The sequence below is a fragment of the Vidua macroura genome, chromosome 2 (assembly GCF_024509145.1).
Source record: "Vidua macroura isolate BioBank_ID:100142 chromosome 2, ASM2450914v1, whole genome shotgun sequence".
Classification (NCBI taxonomy): Eukaryota; Metazoa; Chordata; class Aves; order Passeriformes; family Viduidae; genus Vidua; species Vidua macroura.
This window is the reverse complement of record NC_071572.1, coordinates 90,153,990-90,173,484: the sequence shown is the minus strand read 5'-3', so window position 1 is coordinate 90,173,484 and position 19,495 is coordinate 90,153,990. Positions and strand designations below refer to the sequence as shown.

The 19,495-nt window shown below is 44.4% G+C and overlaps 1 protein-coding gene across 1 annotated transcript; it reads right to left on the bottom strand.

The window, feature by feature from the left end:
• Positions 1-5,965: 5,965 nt before the first annotated feature.
• SAP18 (Sin3A associated protein 18) lies at positions 5,966-9,057 on the bottom strand. Its single transcript, XM_054003577.1, has 4 exons — positions 8,929-9,057; positions 8,605-8,714; positions 7,112-7,234; positions 5,966-6,442 (listed from the first exon to the last, which is right to left on the bottom strand). The coding sequence occupies exons 1-4, from the start codon at positions 9,040-9,042 to the stop codon at positions 6,286-6,288; spliced, it is 504 nt and encodes a 167-aa protein (XP_053859552.1). The 5' UTR covers positions 9,043-9,057; the 3' UTR covers positions 5,966-6,285.
• Positions 9,058-19,495: the final 10,438 nt, after the last annotated feature.

Genomic DNA, 19,495 nt, shown 5'->3' with positions numbered 1-19,495 from the left:
CTGTAATCTCAAGCTCAGCTTTTGCCCATGTGAGTGCTGAATCAGATGTAAGGGAAGGGTGAGAAGGGAGATCACATCTCCTAGCAGTGCCTGCTCTCAGAAAAGATTGAACCCAGCACAAAATTGCTCTTCAGTATTTAAAAATATCTGGGAAGTGACCAAAAAAGCATAGGCTTTACTTTTCCTTCACTTGCTGTGGTTCTTAATATGTTTTTTTTAAGTATATCAAATGTGTCAGCTAACAGGAACTTCTCCCCCTAATCCCATTTGTTGTCAAAGGAGCATCTCGACTGTTCTACCCAGGAAGCCCCTTAATAAGGTGGTCAGTGCATTCTTATCTGGGAAATATTTTGCCTGAGGTTGGACACAATTATAGGTCTCAGTGAAATGAAACTTCCCAGATGGTTGTCAAAGGGATAATTGACAAGGATTACTTCTAGTGACTCCCATTTTGCTTTTATTGAAGATTTTATTAACCATTGGAACAATAATTGGAGTCTGGGCTTCCTTGTTTTTTTAAAGCACCATGGCTGCTTTAAATTTCCTGTAAAATGTCATATTTGCTTTGCTCTCACTTGTCACTATTCAAATGTTCTAGCACTCATGGTGGTTGCATGTGCTCCATCAACAGCTGTAGCTGGTGTTGGATCTGCCTTGTTTTGGGAGTACCTTGTTGTTCCCCGTGGGACAGTAATACAGATATTATGGCATTTACAAGGAGCAAAGACAATATCCAGTGTCCACACTATGGAATCACATGTGTGTTAGTCCAAAGGAGCGCAATTTTCTGCCAGGCAGACATTGGCTGATGCTGCCTATATCAACTTAAATATAAAACGTTATGCTTTTCTTACAGTAATACCTACTTTTACAAAGAGGCAGTTGACATCATAGTAGGAGCTGCCCAGATCCAGGAACTTCTTTGAACTTATCTTGCCTTACTCGAGTTGAAGAGTTTCTTAAAAAAGTGTCTGCATGGGAAATGATCCATGGAATAAGATGCTCTGTCACACAGGCATTTATCCTGGGGAGGGGCCAAGGAAAACATAGTTTGCAGAATACCCAGCAGGAAGGTGTTCAGATGCTTCCATAATTTTTGGCATATTGTATTCCTGGCTTAAAGCCCTGGGGTTACATTCTCTAATGATTGCTTATGAAATTGTTGTAAGCCAATCTAGGGCCTTCTGCATGTTCCCACCTTTCCTCCCCTGGCTGCAGGTCCCACGCTGTAGGTTGTTGGTTGCATCACAGCAGTTGAGACTGCAGGGAAATCCATTCCTGCTTGCCCAACCACCAGGAGCTAATTACTGTTTTCCAGGATTAAATTGTTCAGGGACTGTGCACTGACCCAAATCACTGCATGCCTGCGAAGCCATTGATGGTTGTTGAGGCATGAGAAGGGAAAGGACAGGCGTGGGAGCCAGGATGTCTTCCTTCCCTGGCTGGGTGAATCCCATCCTGTCTGTCCAGCTGCTTTGGGAAGGTTGCCTGAGGCTGTTCCTCCATAATCACTTCATTGGCAGCTGAAGAAACTCCTCCTCTTCACCACTGCACTGCTCACAAACTCCCCTTCCCCCTCCCTGGGACAACTGCTTGGGTGGTTGCGCATGAATCAGGCTGGAGAGAACAGAGCTGCTGGGACCAACCTGACACTTGGAAGAGGGCCCTGTGCATAGGTGCAGAGTGGTGTGGTTTGTTCCTGGCCGTGTAGACTGCTCTGGCTGGTGGGACCTATTTCAAACCTTTAGTACTTCTATGAGCACGTGCTTCCCTTCGCCTTTTCTAGCAGAAGCCTCCTGCTCTCCAGAGCAGTTGTTAAGGCAAAGACAGCAGGAGTGGAGCACGTTTTGCCAGCAGACCCCGACCTGGACTCTACACAGCCCCAGCTGAGCAGGCACTTGGGGGTCGGGGACTGCTGTGTGCCTGGTGCTCTTCCTCAAATGCCCTCCCTGAAACCATTGTTGTGGTTCCCCCCCCACCCCATCCTCTAAAGCCTGGGCCAGGTGCAGGCCCCTGTTAAAGACCCCCAAGTCTTTTTAAGTCTGAAAACACTACCTTGTGTTTGCCTGAAGCATGGCTTGGGGAATTGACAGCCCAGCCAGCACTTGGAGGAGCTCACCCAAAGGAACCCTTGAAGCTGTCATTTGCACTGGATTTTCTTGCTGAGTGTTGAGGAAGTCAATTGAGTGGGTCAGGTTGCCTCTATTTAAGCCTGTCTGTGAAACTGGAAATATCCCAGGGAGGGCCCCAAACACCCCAGCCCCTCTGAACCCAGCCCTTAGGCAGTTAGGACCTTGCCCAGGTGTGCCAGCCAGGGACCTCCTCACCATCAACAGGTGTTTGTGGCCAGGTGCACAACACTACATGGGTGTTTTGCAAGGCACATTCCTTGGGGGGAAATGGATACTCTTGTTTTTAACCCATCTGAGTTGCACAAAGTCCAGACATGAGGGCTTAGACAACAGCAGATAATTGTTTTAGTTTTGGCAGGTTGAACCTTTGCTGTTGCATTACTTACAGTGCTGCTCTTTGAATACTACCCTAGCCATCATCATTCACCTGCTCTGACACAACAGGATTTCAGAGACCTCCTCATTTTTCCTGCTTTCCATTGCAAAAGTGAGAACTTGTGGATAATGCTTAATATGTTCCTGCTGCATAGCAGCTGTTTCTGCTTTTGACTAGAGCTTTAAAGTAAAATTTAATTCTCCACAACTGCCCCAGTCAGATAGCAAACACAGAGGGAGAACTATGTCTGGTGCTGCCCAGGTTATTGAAAAAGTGTGTGAGTTGTCCTCACTCTTTAAACTAAGGAGGGAATTAACCTCCACACCAGGACCTCTCCCAAAAATGTTGCAGAATTTATATCAGGCTTGTGCTGCCACTACAAGAAAGGAACTGGCTTTCTGATGCTGTAGTCCCTGTTTGTGGATGTGCATACCTATGTGTGTATACACACTTGTATGTGCCTGTTCTGGAGGGGTGATGAAATCAGAAGGTGACTGTAAAAACTTAATTAAGGCCCAAGCATCTGGAAAAGAATCTTTTCTCCTCCCTGTGTTAACTGAAAGCCTGGCTAATGATCAACAATGACATCAATATTTATGTAAGGTGTAACAAGGTGATGGTGTGGGGATTCTTGGTGAGGGAAAAAAATAGTATTTTTATATGCTTTCTTTTCTGTTTATTAGATTGAAAAGAAACCCATTGGTTTAGGTGCACAAAATGAGGGGGAAAAATAGAATTAAGAGTCAAGTTTGTTTGGGGAAGCACAGCAGAGAGTCCTTCATGACAAGCCAAACCTAGACAGGCAGGAAAGACACACCAGAAGGGACACAGAAAGAGGAAGAAGTCCCATCTATGGGAGCAGGACAGCCTTCAGTAGGTGCTGCTGAGGGTAAAAAAGAAATTAAGGGACGTTACCCTGGTTCTATAGCTGGGTCTATTTGACTGTGCTGCACCCCACAGGCAGGATGTGGAATGCTTCTGGCCCTGCCAGGGAGCACAGCTCACCAGGCTTGATGCTGCAGCCAGAGGCCAGGGAACACAGGCTGGAGACCTGCAGGAGTGATCTGTTTGTTTGTCAGTGTTTAGAGGCAGAGAAAAATGGCCCTCTGAGAAAGGACAGGAAGAAGGGGAGGCCTGGAGAGACACCTGCAAGGGTGGTGTGGTATCCCTGGCAGCACATTGGCAGGAAGTGAGAGCTGTCTGGATGCTGGGCAGGGGAGTGATTACCTCTGAGAAGTGTCAAAGTCAGGAAACCTTTACTGGAGAGCTGTCATCCTAGTTCTTTGCCTTACTCAGCTGGGAGACAGAAAGCTTTGGAGGAGTGGTGCTGTTGACACTGTAGATATATAACAGAGCTGTGTCTCTTAGGCCTTTAAGGATCCAAAAAAGAAAAGGAAAGCACCTTATCCAGCTGCCTTGATGAGGGACAAAAATTCGTCATCAAATTGCTGCCTACAAAGCAAATCCTGTGGATTGACAGATTTGGATGCAATGCTGTCTACACCACTTCCTGAGCATACAGGATTGTTCACTGTTGGTGACCATGGTTTAATTTCCCCAAACCACAGTGCTCTACATATTTTGCTCTTTTTAGGGACTGACATCCCTCCTCAACTTTTATAGCAGCTTTCAAGAGACAAACACAACCAGGTTACTGTGACTGAATCCTCTCCTGTGCACTAGGAGCTCAGCTGGTAACAGCTTTCACTTCCCTTTCACCTCTTGCTACATCTGGATGGTTGTACCCTGGTGCTTCCACAGCTGCTGTCATCAGCTTGGATTGCCAGCTGATATATATTGATATAGGAAACCCCTAACCTGAACTACATACTTCTCTCAAGTGTCTTTTCCCATAATAATAAGCTCTGCACATCCACATTACCTTTCTGTGTGATTTCAGAGCAAGAGATCCCAAAAGATGTTTATCCTGAAACAGCTGGGGAAGAGATCAGCTGACATTTATACATTCATAGCAGTCAAGGGAAGGTAAACTCCTTAACCAAACAAGCTGAATGAAGTATTTGCTACTGAAGGCAGTTCTGCACTTTCATTTCCTGGCAATTTTGCTTCATGGGCCACCACATATAAAGCCAGTAGATGTTCTTTTTCCCTGCCAGCTGGGCAGACACCAGCATTCCCTGGCCATGGCTCCCATTCCAGCAGCAAAATCAAGTCGCCTCCCAGAGCAGCTGAGTCACAGACACAGGCTCAGTTGCTACTGTTGCCTTTTATAGTGACTACATTTAAGAATTATCCTTAAATGCAATTGAAGCAAAAACCAGGACACAGGACTGAGGAAATGCCCATATTCCTGTGTACCTCTAATGGCAGGTTTGTCCTTCCCTTTGGTGCAAGTAATTATATGCTGGTTACTCACCACACTCACATTGCAGGACAGATGGATGCCCTGGGGCAATCAGTGAGACCACTTAGCAGTGGCCTTTGCTTTTCTGTCTGCCCAACCTGAGCAAGCCTGTCCCTGGTAACACAAGTCCCTGAGTGGTTCCAGCATGTGGGTTTCTCACAGCATCAGTATTTGAAGCACCACTGCCTCACACCAGAGGTGACTGCACCACAAAAAAAAACATCCCGCCCATGCCAACTCTGGCAACAATAATCGGCTCCACTGCTACTTCCAGGCTCAGTCCTTAATAAGCAGCAATTATAAGTGTCTTTTCTTGAGCTCTCTTTAAAAAAAAGGTGGGGAGCACTTTTCAGTCTTAGGGGAGAAGTGACTCAGATGTAGGTGATTCTGCAAATGAGAGACATTCATGAAAGCTGAAATTGCAACTCCCTAATTTAGAACCCAGAGAAGGGGGACAGAAGAGGGTTAAGCCAAGGGCAGAACTCCCTCAGCCTATACTGAACTAAGGGACTCCTGAGAGGGAAAAAAACAAACCTATATAGATCCCAGTTCATGACACAAAGCACACCTTGTTCTCAGCAGACAGGAACATTTACTTCAGTCCTAGCTTCTACTCAGGCCTTAGGCAAGGGAGGTGGAGATTCTAATGAGTTACTGCTTCTACTCCTGCCCTTGCTTTGCTCTTGGCACACAGGGCCTCAAGGTGCAGAAACCAAAGACCTGGTCCTGCCCAGACCAGCTGGATGCTCCCAGTCAGCCAAGGACAGCTGGACCCTACTGGAAGACCAGAGGCACCTGCACATCTCAGCATCTCCCCCTGCAGTGACAGAGGGAGTCAAGCTAGCAAGCGCCGAGCACCACTTTGCTGAGACATAGGTCACCCCTTCTTCATCCCACTCTTTAGGGTACCAGGCAACACCACACACACCAGTCTTCCAATTGCCCCACAGACAACTGAGATCACTGAGCTACCCTTTCCTCCATTTTCAGATTCTAGAAGCTGACTGCTGAACACTCTCAACACGCCCCAGCACCATTAGTAACTTCTAACACAGAGCACCCTTGAGCATTGATACACCACTAAACAAAGGATTAATAACATCAATTTTTATTCCAAACAAGACAGAACTACAGAACACCTGTAATCCTCCTGGTCATATTTCATGGAAGTCTTTAGAACACTGGAAACACTAACTTACTATTCAAACTATAACAATCAGGGATAGGATGATGGCACTGCTTAAGGGGTTTCTTCTAAACAAACTAAAAGTTAATGTTTAAGAGTTAACTTTCTTCTACAATGCTCAGCTTTGTCTTCAGGTGCTTAGCAACAAAAGCAAAAAAATAAGCCTGCTTTAGAACAGCAAGTAGGAGTAAACAGAATACATAATCATACAAAGAGAATCAAGACTTTAGTATGGTCTCATGCGGCTTGATGGGGGTGGTGCACGATTCGGAGGAGTAATTGCTATATCCAAGTAGTCTCCTATCTGGAATTTTTGAGACTGCAATGTCATGGAATCATCTGTGCCCTTCCTGCCCGACATGGTGCTGCCAATCTCCTTCACCCTGTGAGTAGCAGAGGAAAGGCAAGTTAGTTATCAGTGGCCAATCTCTCCAGATGTCCAAAACAGGAACTGCAGTGGCTCATAACTCCCTTCCCATGCCATTCCCTCCACTGCACACATGTGGCTGTGTACTCAAAACACTGGGGTTTTTCTCTGCAATCCTGGGTGCATCAAGAAAAGCTATGCCAAATGGTCTTTCTGACAGCACAGAGAAGCCTTCTACCCTATTATGCTAAATAATAGTGATAGCCCCTTACCCCCTGCCATACAGACAAAGCACAAGACACCCCACCAGATCCAAAGCAGGGTACATCCACTGGATGCTGACAAAGATTAGCTCATGCCATTTCGGAAGAGAAACACCTGCTACAAGATCACTGCTGCAACTCAGGTGAAAGACCTATCAGGAACAAAGCATTATCTCAAGTTGGAGGGCCATGTTCCAGTTGCCAATACAAACCAAAGCCTTCAAGCACACAGGTTCATAGTTTTGGGAACACATTTACAGGGATGGTCACCAAGCACAATTTAGAGGTTTATAGAGGTCATCACACAGAACTTCAGATGTTTGGTATGTGGGTTCTAAACTTCAAATCAGTGTTAATGAAGAATAATTTACTATTCTGGTGCCCAAAGTATTCTATTAACTCAGAGAAGAAATGCCATTTACCTATAGCCGGGCCTCTTGAGATCTGTAAAAACAATTGCAAAGTTGAAATGTGTGCCCTTCTTCCGTGCTTCTGGGTAAACTTCTTTCACCAAGCTGGTCAGCTCTTTGAGAGTTGCATCCATCCTAGATTAAACAAACAAACCAAAACACTTCACACTCTCAAAGGAACAGTAAAAAAAGCTTCCCAAAACATTTAAGATGGAATCAATATATTGCTAAAACCTAACCATATTTCTTTGACTTGGCATACCCTATGTCCACAGTTATTGACTGCAACACCTGGGAGAATTCACCACTTACTGCACACTGGAGGCAACTTGCTGTAGTGCAAATGTGTCTGATTCACTGCGATGCTCACATGAATCTTTTCATCTCTGTATACATTTCAACATCTGCATTTCCAGGTCTCTCTGAAGAGTTACCATTTAAACAGCAGGAGCCTTTTTTTTTTTTTTTAATACATTCATACAAGCCACAGTGTAAGTTTTCTCACCTAAACTGACATCTGTATTAAAATAAGGTTATTAACTATTAGAGGAAATGTAAGAAAAGCAGGAAAGTAAAACAGCTTTCTGTTTCTGCCCTAGCAGGCAGCACTCTACCCAGCCTTCAGCCAGAGCAGGGCTAAAGCTCAAGTCTAGAATTTCAAGAACAAAAGTACTCAGTCATCACAAGTGAAGTGTCTCCAATTATACAGACTGTGCACTCACTCTGAGCTTCAGGCAACCAAGAAGCAGTGTGCTGACAGACAATGCCCATTCTGACTTCTGAAGATGGGAAACAATGCAGGCACCACCAACAGCCTGGACAGAGTCCATAAATCCCACTTAGAAGTACATTAGAACTGCATACTTTAGTAGCCACAAAAATGGATTTATTCAACTACTCAACATACAAGTTACAACTCTGGCAAACATCATGAAGGGTTTTAAAAGCAGCGTAATTCCTTTTCAAAGGCGTTCTTCAAAATAACACAAACAAAACCTAACATGTTTGCAATGGAGACTAAGGCAGTTCTCCAAAATAAATTTGACAGTGATAAAAGGCAGATCTTTGTTAAAGCACTGCTACCTAACCATACAAAAAGCATACTCATTACTCCACTCTCAGAAGGGTCTGAGTTAAACCCACGAACCATTCACACAGCATTTCAAGCCTTCTGGCACAGCTGCTTCTACTGGATTAACGGAGCTGTTGGAACAACACATAAACATTAAAGGAAAACCTCTGCATTGAGTAGATGTGTTGCGATAACCATGGCCACAGCAGAAGCCACCGATTACTGGGCACTTCAGCCGCACTGTCTCTGAGCGCTCACCGCCGCGCACAGCTGTGCTTCCGGAGATGCCCCCTCTCAGCTGCCAGGGCACAGCAGCGGCGGCGAAACCTCCCCGGCGTGCCCCGCTCCGACCGGAGCCTGCACAACTCCATCTGGCTCCCGGGGCCCAGGCGAGGCCCCTTGCCACGGCCAGGCTAGAGGCGGCGTCACTCACCAGGTGTAGATCTGCAGCTCGCTGGAGGGCACGTTGCCACGGGAGAACTCGTCCATGCGGTGGTGCCGCCCATTGTTGGTGGTGAAGACGCGAAGCAGCAGCGGGCACGTCTGCGGGGTGAGGCGGGGGTGAGAATGAGGATGGGGATGGCAGCGAGGAGCCGCAGGGGTGGGGATTAGGATGAGAGGCCATTCCCCACGCCCTCCCCCCCCTCCGCCGGAGGCCTCACGTCGTCACTAGACGCTCACCACTCCCCCCACCCTCGCTGTCCGCCCCGGAGCGGCCGGCGAAGCGGCGCGGCCCCAGCACCCGCACTCTGGACACCTTCTCGCGGTCGATCGGCTTCTCTGGCTCCTTCTTGATCTCCTCCTGCGTCACCCGCGACTCCACCGCCATCTTGCCGCGCCGCTCCCGGATGTCGCGCCGCGCACCGCCCATCTCGCGAGAGCAGGGGCGGGGCGGGGCGGCCCGGGCGGGGCTCCTCCCCAGGCGTGAGGCGCCGCCCTGGCCTCCGGGAGCCGCGGCCGGGCGCGGGGCTCCCCCGGGGAGAAACTGCGCGGTGCGCCGCTCTAAGTAGCAGCAGGGCGAAATAAACTAGCGGGAAATCTACTTAGAATCTAATTTCCTTTACATTCAGGGAAAGGGCAAATGCATACTCTTCCCGTTACGTTCTTTTTTATTTTTTCCACAAGTGGAATCTTTTGTTGGGTTAAATTTGAGTCTGTGGTTGTGTCTTACAAAATAAGCGGGAATGTATAATATCTATAAAAGAATACAAAATATGTGGTTTTGTGATAGCTTTTTTAAAATGTCGAGAGTTGCTTGTTACTCAAAGAGGTGGGGACAGAGGGGCTCAGTAGTTGTCACTGAGTTTACGCTTTGATTATTTCATCTGAATTTATTTCTAATTTTGAGAGTTATACAAAGTTAAGTTTCTCTGTAAAATTAAGTAGAAGCGCGCTTGCAGACGCAAAATAATCACATATAAGGGACTCAAAGATTTGCTGAGGCTGGAAGGGAGCTCTGGAGGAGGCCGCCCATTCCAAAGCCCTGCGCAAAGCAGGATCAGCAAGGGCTGCGTGGGTTCCATGCCCAAGGATGGAGATCACTGGGCAACCTGCCCCAGTGCTCAGTGGCCTTTGCAGTTAAAAAAAAAAAAATTTAAAAAAAAAAAATTCCTCTTGTTTTGTCAGTTTGTGCCCTTTGCCTCTGGTTCTGTGGCAGGCCATGGCTGAGAAGCCTGGCTGTCAGTCTTTGCTCCTGCCCACCAGGTATTCCCGCACAGTGAGCCATGTCTGTGAACAGTCCCAGCTCCCTCAGCCTGTCCTCATACCACACATCCTCCCATCCCTTCAGCACCCCGTTAAGGCGTATTTGATGCCATATTATTGCGGTGTGCCTGCGCTCCTCACACGATGCTGTGTTGGTGCTTACGGCAGAGAACAGCCCGTGTGCCACCGGAGCTGTGTCTCAGGGTCCCCGTTGTGCAGTGTACGTCCCTGAGTCAGGAGGCTCAGGGTGCCTTTGGGCTGCTGTCCCAAGTGTAAGTAGCACCAGAAGGAAGTATTCTAAGTTCTGCACCATGCAAAAAGCAGGTGCTTGTTAAGGTGTTGTGTTGAAGTACCTGTGCTCTGAGGGTGATGTGGTTTGATTTCACTCTTCCGAACATGTTTCAATGGTATTATTTATCAAAAAAATATTTGGAGGAGAAAAATATTATAAAAATATACAGGGAGATAAATATTATAAAAATATATTCACATATTATGTTTATGTGTATATCATAAAGAATAAAAAAGGTTATGAGTCCATACTAAAAAAAAAAAAAAAGCTCTTGCATTTCACTCTAATGCAATCAACAGTACTTGGTTTAAAATATTGATTTATGGCTCGCCAAATAGAAGATAAGAGAGCCAGCAACCTTCTACAGTTCACCCTCAATTTTTATTAACTTCCTTTTGTAGTAGTCTGGATAGTGTTGTACAGTTTTTAATCTACATTAAGTTACAGTGTATCATCATTTTGTTATCATAGGCAATGAGTCAGCCCTGCCACCATTTGTGGAATTTGATTTCCCAGGCAACAATTCAGTCTACTACTCTGCTAAATTTAATTATCTCTGCCATGATAATACACACTTTGGGCTCAGTGTGTGAACTACCATTTCTGAAACAAAGGAATTTATGTCAAGTATTGTAAGGGAACAGCTGTAACAAATAAAGCACAATTCTGTTACGAATCTGAGTAGTTCCTTCTGCTAGAATTTTTGGAATACATTATTTGTGTGAAAAATGACCCTAGTGGGCCTGAGTTTTAAGTAAATTAAAGAATTGATTTTTTATGCATGAACACAATTTATATTCAGTCTAAAATCTTAGATTCTTATGTCATGTGCTTGGAAACAAAGGTTGGCATTTATTTGGAAATGAAAATGCAGTGTTGTGGCTGCAGGGTGTGGGTTTTACTCGGGATGGGGCTGTGTGGTTCAACAAGGCATAACACCATAAACGGGATTCCCTCAGCTTCAGGCTGAGGTCTCACGTGTACTGGAGTTGCTCCAACTGCTTGCTTTTGCCAGAGGGGGATTTGCTCCCGCTGCTTGTCCCTAGTCACATGACGGGTTTCCCCCTCCCTTCTGCCAGGCACGGCTCTCACCAGATGCTTCCTAATACAAGTTCCCCAATTTAAGAGAAAACTATCTAGTGGGGGCTGGTTCTCTGTTAGTTAATTTCACTTGATACTTTCTAAACTGATTCCACGATTGCTAGACCTGGTGCAAGGCGAGTGGTGGGAAGTGCATGTCCAGGAGCAGCTGGGGGGCGGAGGGAGAGAATAGGCCTGGAGTAGGGCGTGTCCCTTCAGCGGTAGCGGGATGCTGGATTGCTTCACCCTCCCTTCACATTTCCTTAGGTTTTGGGGGCAGAGAGGTCTCTTCTGCTTGTCCAGGGTCACTGTGTGCTATGCAAAAAATGTCTGTACATGCAAACACGTGTGTATATATATAGGGTACGCTGTAAGGAAAAGGAAAGATCCTCGCCGAGGTAGTGAGGCAGGGTAAGACTGTGCATAGCAGCAAGTCTCCAGCCTTGTTGTGGAAAGACCCAAAATATGACTAGAACTTTTCCAGCTGTGAATGCCTGTAGAGCAGGAGATGAGTGGTTTGGAAGCGTGAATTGCCCCTTTATGTATTGTTAACACGTGTTCTTAAGGAAGTGGTTATTTAAATAGCAAACTGTGAGTTGTTTGTGGGGGCATCTGAGACAGGCATGAATGAGATGAGGAGTTGGTGTCATTGGGATTTGGGACTGGGCAAAGCTGCCACAGCCATTTAGAGAGGAGCACTGTGGGTCAAGGAGCCCATTGGCCTACAAAACACTGTAACTTGTGGCTGAATGGGAAAAACAAAAGGAGCAGTTGGGATGGGGTAACTTAAAACTTTATAGGCAGAACAGAAGGATTGTAGCAAATAACAAATGTCCTTGGGAAAATACAGGAAGTAATGGTGTAGCTGAACCTGGGATATCAGCCATGGAGGCAAACCTCCCAAAAACTAGAAAAATTATAGCATGACCAGAATAAAGAACTCCACACATTTCAGACCTATGAGTGTATCAAATATGAGTTCAAGGAAGCTGAGTTAGCCTCAGCTGCATACTAATTCCAGGTTCCCAAGGCTCCCAGGACTTCTGGCTTATTGGCTGTGTTTCTGAGTTCTTTCTAACCAGGACTACATATAGCCCCTTAATTTTTCTTAGTTGTATGTGTATCTCATAAAGTCTGTTTGATAGAGGACTTGGTCTTTAATTTGATTGTAGAAAGTTCAACTACCCTATTCTGGCAACAGCACAATCAACTTTCAAATATCTTTACAATCAATTGAGAGAGCAAAGTCTCAAATTTGACAGAGCTTCTACTGCAAACCAGCTTTAACTGGTGGAGGAAGAACACAAGCACAACTTCTTTGCAAATGCAATCACTGGTATTTCCTACGTTTTGTGTCATGGTGATATCATGGGTGTGTTTTTATGCTCAGAATGCTCCATGTGCAGTAGATTTCACTACAGTGTTTTAATGTCCTGTGTTTTGTACCAAAGTTAGTGTGAATTTGAAAAAGCCTGTAGTGCTGCCTGACAATTACACTGGTTTTATATAAGCATCAGTTTCTCTTCCCTGTTTTGAATTTAGATGGTTTGGGCTCAGAAAATCCACTGTAACTCTTGGGCTTCTGTGGTCCTATTCAACCTGCCTGAAAGGCAGCAGGTGAATGAGTCAGTGCAGGACAGACTGGTGGGGCTCGGATGTAGAAAAGAACTCTGGCACTGGATGTGTAAAGCCTACAGAGACCCCCGAGGCAGCATCCTGATTCAGGAGCACCAAGACTTAGCTACCTGGGAGGAATCTGTATTTGTGTATAAATTACATATTTGTTTTTATCTTTTTTTTTTTTCCTGCAAAGTCATCAGAAGGACCAAAAGTTAATAAAAATGCTTTGAAGGTTATTTACTGTTCTATAATATTGCAAAATTGTTTAACTGCTAATGTGACAGTAGCACCAGCCAGGCTGTGCAGCTTTGTGCTCGCTCCAGGCTCACAGGCGGCGTACGTGAGGCAGAGCCACTGCTGTGCCTTGTAAACAAGCTGCCTCATACCTGCCAGTGTAAGACCTTGATTAAAGTTAAAAGTGGTTTGTGATGTTGCCAAATGTTATAATTCTGGCATTCTGCTGGAACTATTCCACATCAGGTGTTTCCTAAAAGAGTATTTTCAGGATACATTTTTTCAGTTTCAGAAAAAAATATTCAAAGAGTAATGTATTAGGCGGATAAGCATTATCACTCACATTTCTGTTACTTATGTTCATTTTAGATACCAGTATCAGTTTGTCAGAAACCTGCAGCATCTACATTCTTTTGAGAAATAAATAAAATTTGTCAGTTATGCTTACTCCTGTTAGAAATATTCTCATAAAGCAAATACACTGGATTGAACAGTAATATTAAAAAAAAAAAAAAAAAAATCCTGTGATTTATCTGAAGTTTGCTGAGACTAATATTGGACACCTGGGCATGTGAGGGATTTAGAAGGATGTCCACACTGCTCCTGAGCTCTGCCACAGGCCTGAACACAGGAGCTGGGAACAGTGGGGATCTATCTTGTTTTCCTTAGGGTGCTGCTCCCCACAGTGGGCAATGATAAAGGATGCAGGATGTGACCCTGCCTGCATCCCCTGATCAGTGTGAGGAGGGAGCTGGAGAGCCACAGTTGATCCAGTGCAAAACTGCTCACAATCTAAATCAGCTAGAGAGTGCATCTTATGTAAGAGAGATCCAGCAAAAAATTGTAATGACTGCTTGAGTTACACCTGGAGCAGATCAGAACAAACTGGAGCTTGTAGTTGTCAGCAGAGGAAAACAGACTTCAGTTTCAAGTAAAGAAAAAGTAACTCCTGGTCTGTCACATAGAGATATTTTCTTCTCTATACAAATACCCGTTAAGGTGAGATGGTGAGGTGTGCTAAATATTGTATTGATTTTTCCTGGTGGAGTTGTGGACTTGGTTACAAAATATAAAATTAAGAAAAAAAATGTTGCCAGAATCTAAACCTGGATTTCATTAAAACGTGTTGTCATTTCTCTATAAAATACATCTGCTACAATATCCCAGAAATTTTAGACACACAATAGAGTAATAAACTGCTTTTATAACTTGGGTAATACTCTACCATAGATTCCTGATTTCCCCCCTACTGTTTGTCTGAAATTACCTCAGCACAAAAACGTTCCTACACTGTGAGGGAGGAACAAATGGGTTGTCATTTCAATCAGTGGAAATTTTTTAAATTGTGTATGAAACGTGTTTTATAGAGAAGACAATCAGCACTGCAAGTTGGTCAGCCTGTAATTCACTGCAGATAGTTAGGTCAGCACCACAGATCCCTGCCTGCACTCCCTGGGAGCTGTGTTTCCTGGTTTGCCTTCACTGGGTCAGCTCCACTACTGGAAGCAGTGGTGAGAAACCAAGGCAGTGTGAAGGTTACTTTCATTGCTGGTGCTTTCCCCAGTTGCAGATGCTGCTGCTGCCCACTGAGCGAATCGATTTTCCCTGGGGACACAGAGGCTGCCTGACCCGCTGCTCCTGTGCTGGCTGCTCTGAGGTAACAGCACTGTCTTCCAAGTGCCCTGCATGGCAAAGCCAGCGTGTTCCCTCGCAACATCAGCAGCTGGAAGAGATGTTCTTTATATTGTCTTCCACATTTCCTGTGCAGAGAAATCCTTTCCCTGCCTGCTTCCTGGATTAATGTTATCCTATCCTTGAACACAACACAAAAGTCTGAGAAGGGGTTGAGTGTCTCTATCAAAGACACATTCCTGTTCATGGTTTGGTGGGAACATTTCCATGAGTAAGTGTTAACAGATTAAGTTGATGGTTATTTAAGTATCTTCCCCCAAATATTTGTTATTTTCCCTTCCCATGGAAGAATCATATTAAAGTACTTAAGCTTTCTTTTCCTGAAGAAGAAAACTCCAACTGAGTGTACCAACATACACATATTTTATATGCAGCTCCCTGGCTACGCTTCTCTTCATTTTGCCATACACTCCTAGAAGTTTCCAGTCTGTGGCACACACTGTTCCTATTAAAAATATTAGATGGATAAAGATGCATCCCACATGCCAAGAACAGGTACTTCCCTCTCTGTTTTCTGCCCCAGTATGAGGGATCCTAACAGAAAGAACCTCCTGTGTCTGTGGCATTTCACACTGATTCTGCAATGATGAGGGAACTGTTGACAAGTAAATCCTCTCTGGGCAGCCCCAGTAGGAGGCATGCTTTTTCTGGCTTCCTTCTGGGGCTCACAGAGCCCCATGGAAGGTTTATGAGAGCAGTGTGTATCCTTCATAAGAAAGGATGATGTTGTGCAAGCCATTACATGTGTCCTGCCTCCAGAAGCATTGTCATAAAGAGTCAAGCAAAACTTTTCTCCGAAATGAGTAGTTCCATGTGGCCAGCCTTGTCAAGCACAAAGCAAAGCCTCAGCACCCCAAGACAGCTCAGCTGCCTTGCAGAATTATCTTTTGTGGCTCAACAAGAAGGTCAGAAAACACAATTTTCTTCCTCTTTTTGGTTTATTTTGTTTTTTCTGAATGGCCACTTATGACGAAAATGTTCTGGCTGCCATAAATTATCCACAACATTTTGAATAATTCAATATAAAACCAAATTCTTTACTGAATGCTATGCAATATCAATTAACTCTAACAATCTTTTTAAAAGAAAGGAACTGTCCATCACTGGGAGTTTACAATATGTGATGATTGAGTCCAGAATGAATTCTGATAGCTTGGTTACCATAAGCTCCTCAGAGACACAGTACTTAGTGGAAAGACTGAAATAATCCTAATTGTAGTGGCAGAATAGCGTCAGTAAAACAGAATGTGCTGCAGGCACAATGCAAGGCAGAATTGCTTTGGCTCCCACACACAGTAACTTCAAAAGTTCCTAGAAAATTTGTGCACACCTATTCCTTACACCAAGAAAGAATAACCTCTCATAACAATGGTTATCAGCTGTATTATATTCCATTTTGCACGTGGCAGGAGGTGCTGGGGAAATTGCAAATGTAGGAAGTCTTGCTGCAGAGCAATTAAAGCTGGGGTTGTAGATGAGTGGTCATAAGGGCATGGGAAGAAGTACACACAGTGCGCAGGGTGCTGGCAGAAGAAATCACTGCTTTTATATTTCTTGCTGTTCCTTCCCTATCAGCTCTCTTGGCAGAGCTGGTCATGATGAGCTCTCCAAAGAGCTGTTGCAATGAAGCAGCTTAGCAAAGGCTTCATACTTAAAGAGTTTACAAAAATCCTGCTGCTCTTGCCTGGATTGGGTGAGAAAGGGTTCACACAAGCAGCTGTGCTGGCACATCAGTGGGCCAGAGGGGATGGTGATAAAAGGCATCCTTCTTGCTGTGGTTCAGTTGGAGTCAGAAGATGACATCTGTCCATAACCTGGTGCTTTCAAATGACAGGCTGTACAATGTGACAGGTTATGTGACAGCATGACAGACTGTGACATTTCAGATTGCTGTGAGCAGCACTCTGTGTTCACAAGTTGTGTAAGAAAGCACAGCACTCAAAAAATAAATAAGTGCCTCACAGACATGCTAAAGGGAAAATTCTTGCAAATTAAGAAAGGGGGAGGAAAGAAACTATTTCAAAAGAAGTGGATAGAAAAAAAAATCTTGGGTTAACACTTCTTTACAGTTAGCTTCATGTTTTGTTATACCTGTTACAAATCGAAGAATAATTCAGAATCATTTCTATAAAGCTTCAGGGCATAGAAGAGCAGGAGAAATGGCACTTCTTATATTAGATTTCTTCAATGTGAAGCAAGATAAAAAACTCAATTTTATTTGGGTTTAAGGAATGTAAAGGCATAATAATTACCAGCTGATACAGCAATTTAATGCAGCTGTTCAGAGTTCTTAAAGAGTGATAATAAGTCAGAGTTACCTTTAAAAAGAGATCTCTGAATTTTCAAATTCAAAAAATGTAAATACTGGAAAAAGAAAGCCCCATTATATGAAAGGAATTGAAACTCTTGAATATGAAAAGTACACTAATTCTGTTCCCAGAGACGTGGATAGATTCCCCTGCCGGTTAGAGGTAAGCAATTGCTAAGCATACAGGTTTGAAAATTTCAAAGTGAAATATTAAGAATTCAGGGCACAGTTTTTGCTAAATTATTGCATACAGATTCTGCTGTATGGGCTATATCTTAAAATGAAGTTCAGCAGCCTGGCTGCTTCTCTCAGACTTGAGTCTGGCTTCACCCAAAAAAATATGGAGCTGATGCTCAAACATGCTTCAAACAGTCACATGAATGAGATTCAGAAAGGATTTTAGTCATGGCCAAAGATGAAGTAATACACTGTCAAAGTTATTAATTGGTTTCTGATTAGAAACCATGAAGACCAGTCAGAATGAAAGATTGATGAGCGTCTGTCCATCTCAGGCTGCAAATGAAGTGGGAAGATTTCTGTATTTGTGCTAACATAGCTGTAGTAGTTCTTTGAACTGTGGCCAGCTGATGCAAATGATTTGGCCAGTGGAGGCATTACACATTTTTCTTTTTATCTTTAGATGGCAGATGACTTTTTTGGTCAGTCACGGGGAAGTTCCTGCTGAATTTGCACTCAGGGATGCCTGGATTTTGATGAATGCTTTTTTATCCCACATTCTTTGAGCCTCTTGTCTTAAGCTGGTAATTTTTGGTGGTGTTAGTGGTGGAAGGCCACCAAGAATGGGCTCTGCACCTGCTCCTGGGAGCTCCAAAATTCATCCTCCTCCTGCTCTCTTGTGGGCTCTGAGCTACACAGCTCCGTTAGCTCTGTACACATGCTGACAGCTGAACTGCAGGGGAGTTTACAGTTTCTTCAGGCTGCCTGAATGAGTCTTGGCTTCTTGCTGGGACAGCAATCCTATGATTCCAGCCACCAGGATTGTGAGTGGCTTCATCACTGGCTAGCTGGCAGAGATAATAGATGGGGAAATGCAGTTGAAAGCAGCTGGTCCTTGGCAAGATTGAAAAACATCAGGTGCAACAGTCATTGGCCCTACCTGTGTGTCACTGTTGGAGCAAGGCTGCAGGGGCATTGCTGAAACATGGGAATTATACTTTGTGCACACCATTTCCTGGCCCAGCCAGGAGCAAAGCCAAAACTATGACAAATAGCAATGGAGTCTTTTGCTAATGTTTTCTGCTTTTAAAAGACTTGCAGAAAAGATGAATCCTGCTTTCCTGACTGTACCAATGCGTACCTAATCCCAAACCACCTTTTCTTTTGCTGCCAAATTGTAAACAAAGCCCTCTGTCTTCTGGGGAAGGAGTGTGCAGAGCACCAGGCTCAATATTTGAGAACATGTGCAAACCTTCACTCGCTGTAGTGCTGTAGCAGAAGAGGAATGAGACAGGCATGGCTCAGGCAGGGTGTGCACAGGAAATGTGGCTATGGCAGGTCTCTGGGGAGTTTGAGCCAAGGTGTGCACCTGTCCAGCCACACCAGCACCGCCATCGGGAACAAACTAGGATGTTAACCTCCTCTCACTGCACAGCTGATTGAGCTCCTGCACTGTCCTCATGCAAGGAAATAACACATTTCTCCCCTGAAATTATTTTGTATTTCCCTGAAGGGTTTTTAAAGTATCCACGACACAAAGCATAAAGGAAGAACTGCTAGAATTTGGTCTTGCTGAGGGTAAGATAACAATGTGGAGGATATGAGACGAGGTACCATTTTGTTGTGTTTTACTTGTGCTTGTAATTTACATCTCATCACTTTCAAGGCCTTTGCTGGCAATATTTCCTTCTAAGAATAGAGCTTAAAGGTATTTTAAGAATTCTAGTTGTTGTGCAATTAATAGGGTAACACTTTGTTCTAAGTAAAAAGATCTGCTGTTTTGAGCAGTAACAGTATTTTGCATGTAAAAAAGGGGGAATGGGGAATGTTTTATTGCCAGCACTTTTCCTTACAGGGGGATGAATCACTTACATTCTTGGCAACCAAGCTTAAATTCACAAGAATGCTCAGTTTGATCAACTTCCTTCAAAACACTAAGCTCAAAATACAGTGGAAAAAAGAGAGAAAGAAACTTGGATGGGCTTCGATGTGGAAGACATTACAAGATGGACATCCAAGCAGGAAGACCATAAATCTAGTGTATACAAATTGTTTTGCCCAAAGCAAGTCGCTGACTTGCTGTTACAAGAGGGTCCAGTCTAAATTAAGAGATTATTGGAAAGGAATAATAAAACAAGGAGGAAAAGAGCCAGAGCAGAGAAAGAAAACCCCTGCCAATCTGGCAGACATGGCGGATGTTGTGTCAAACATGAGTTT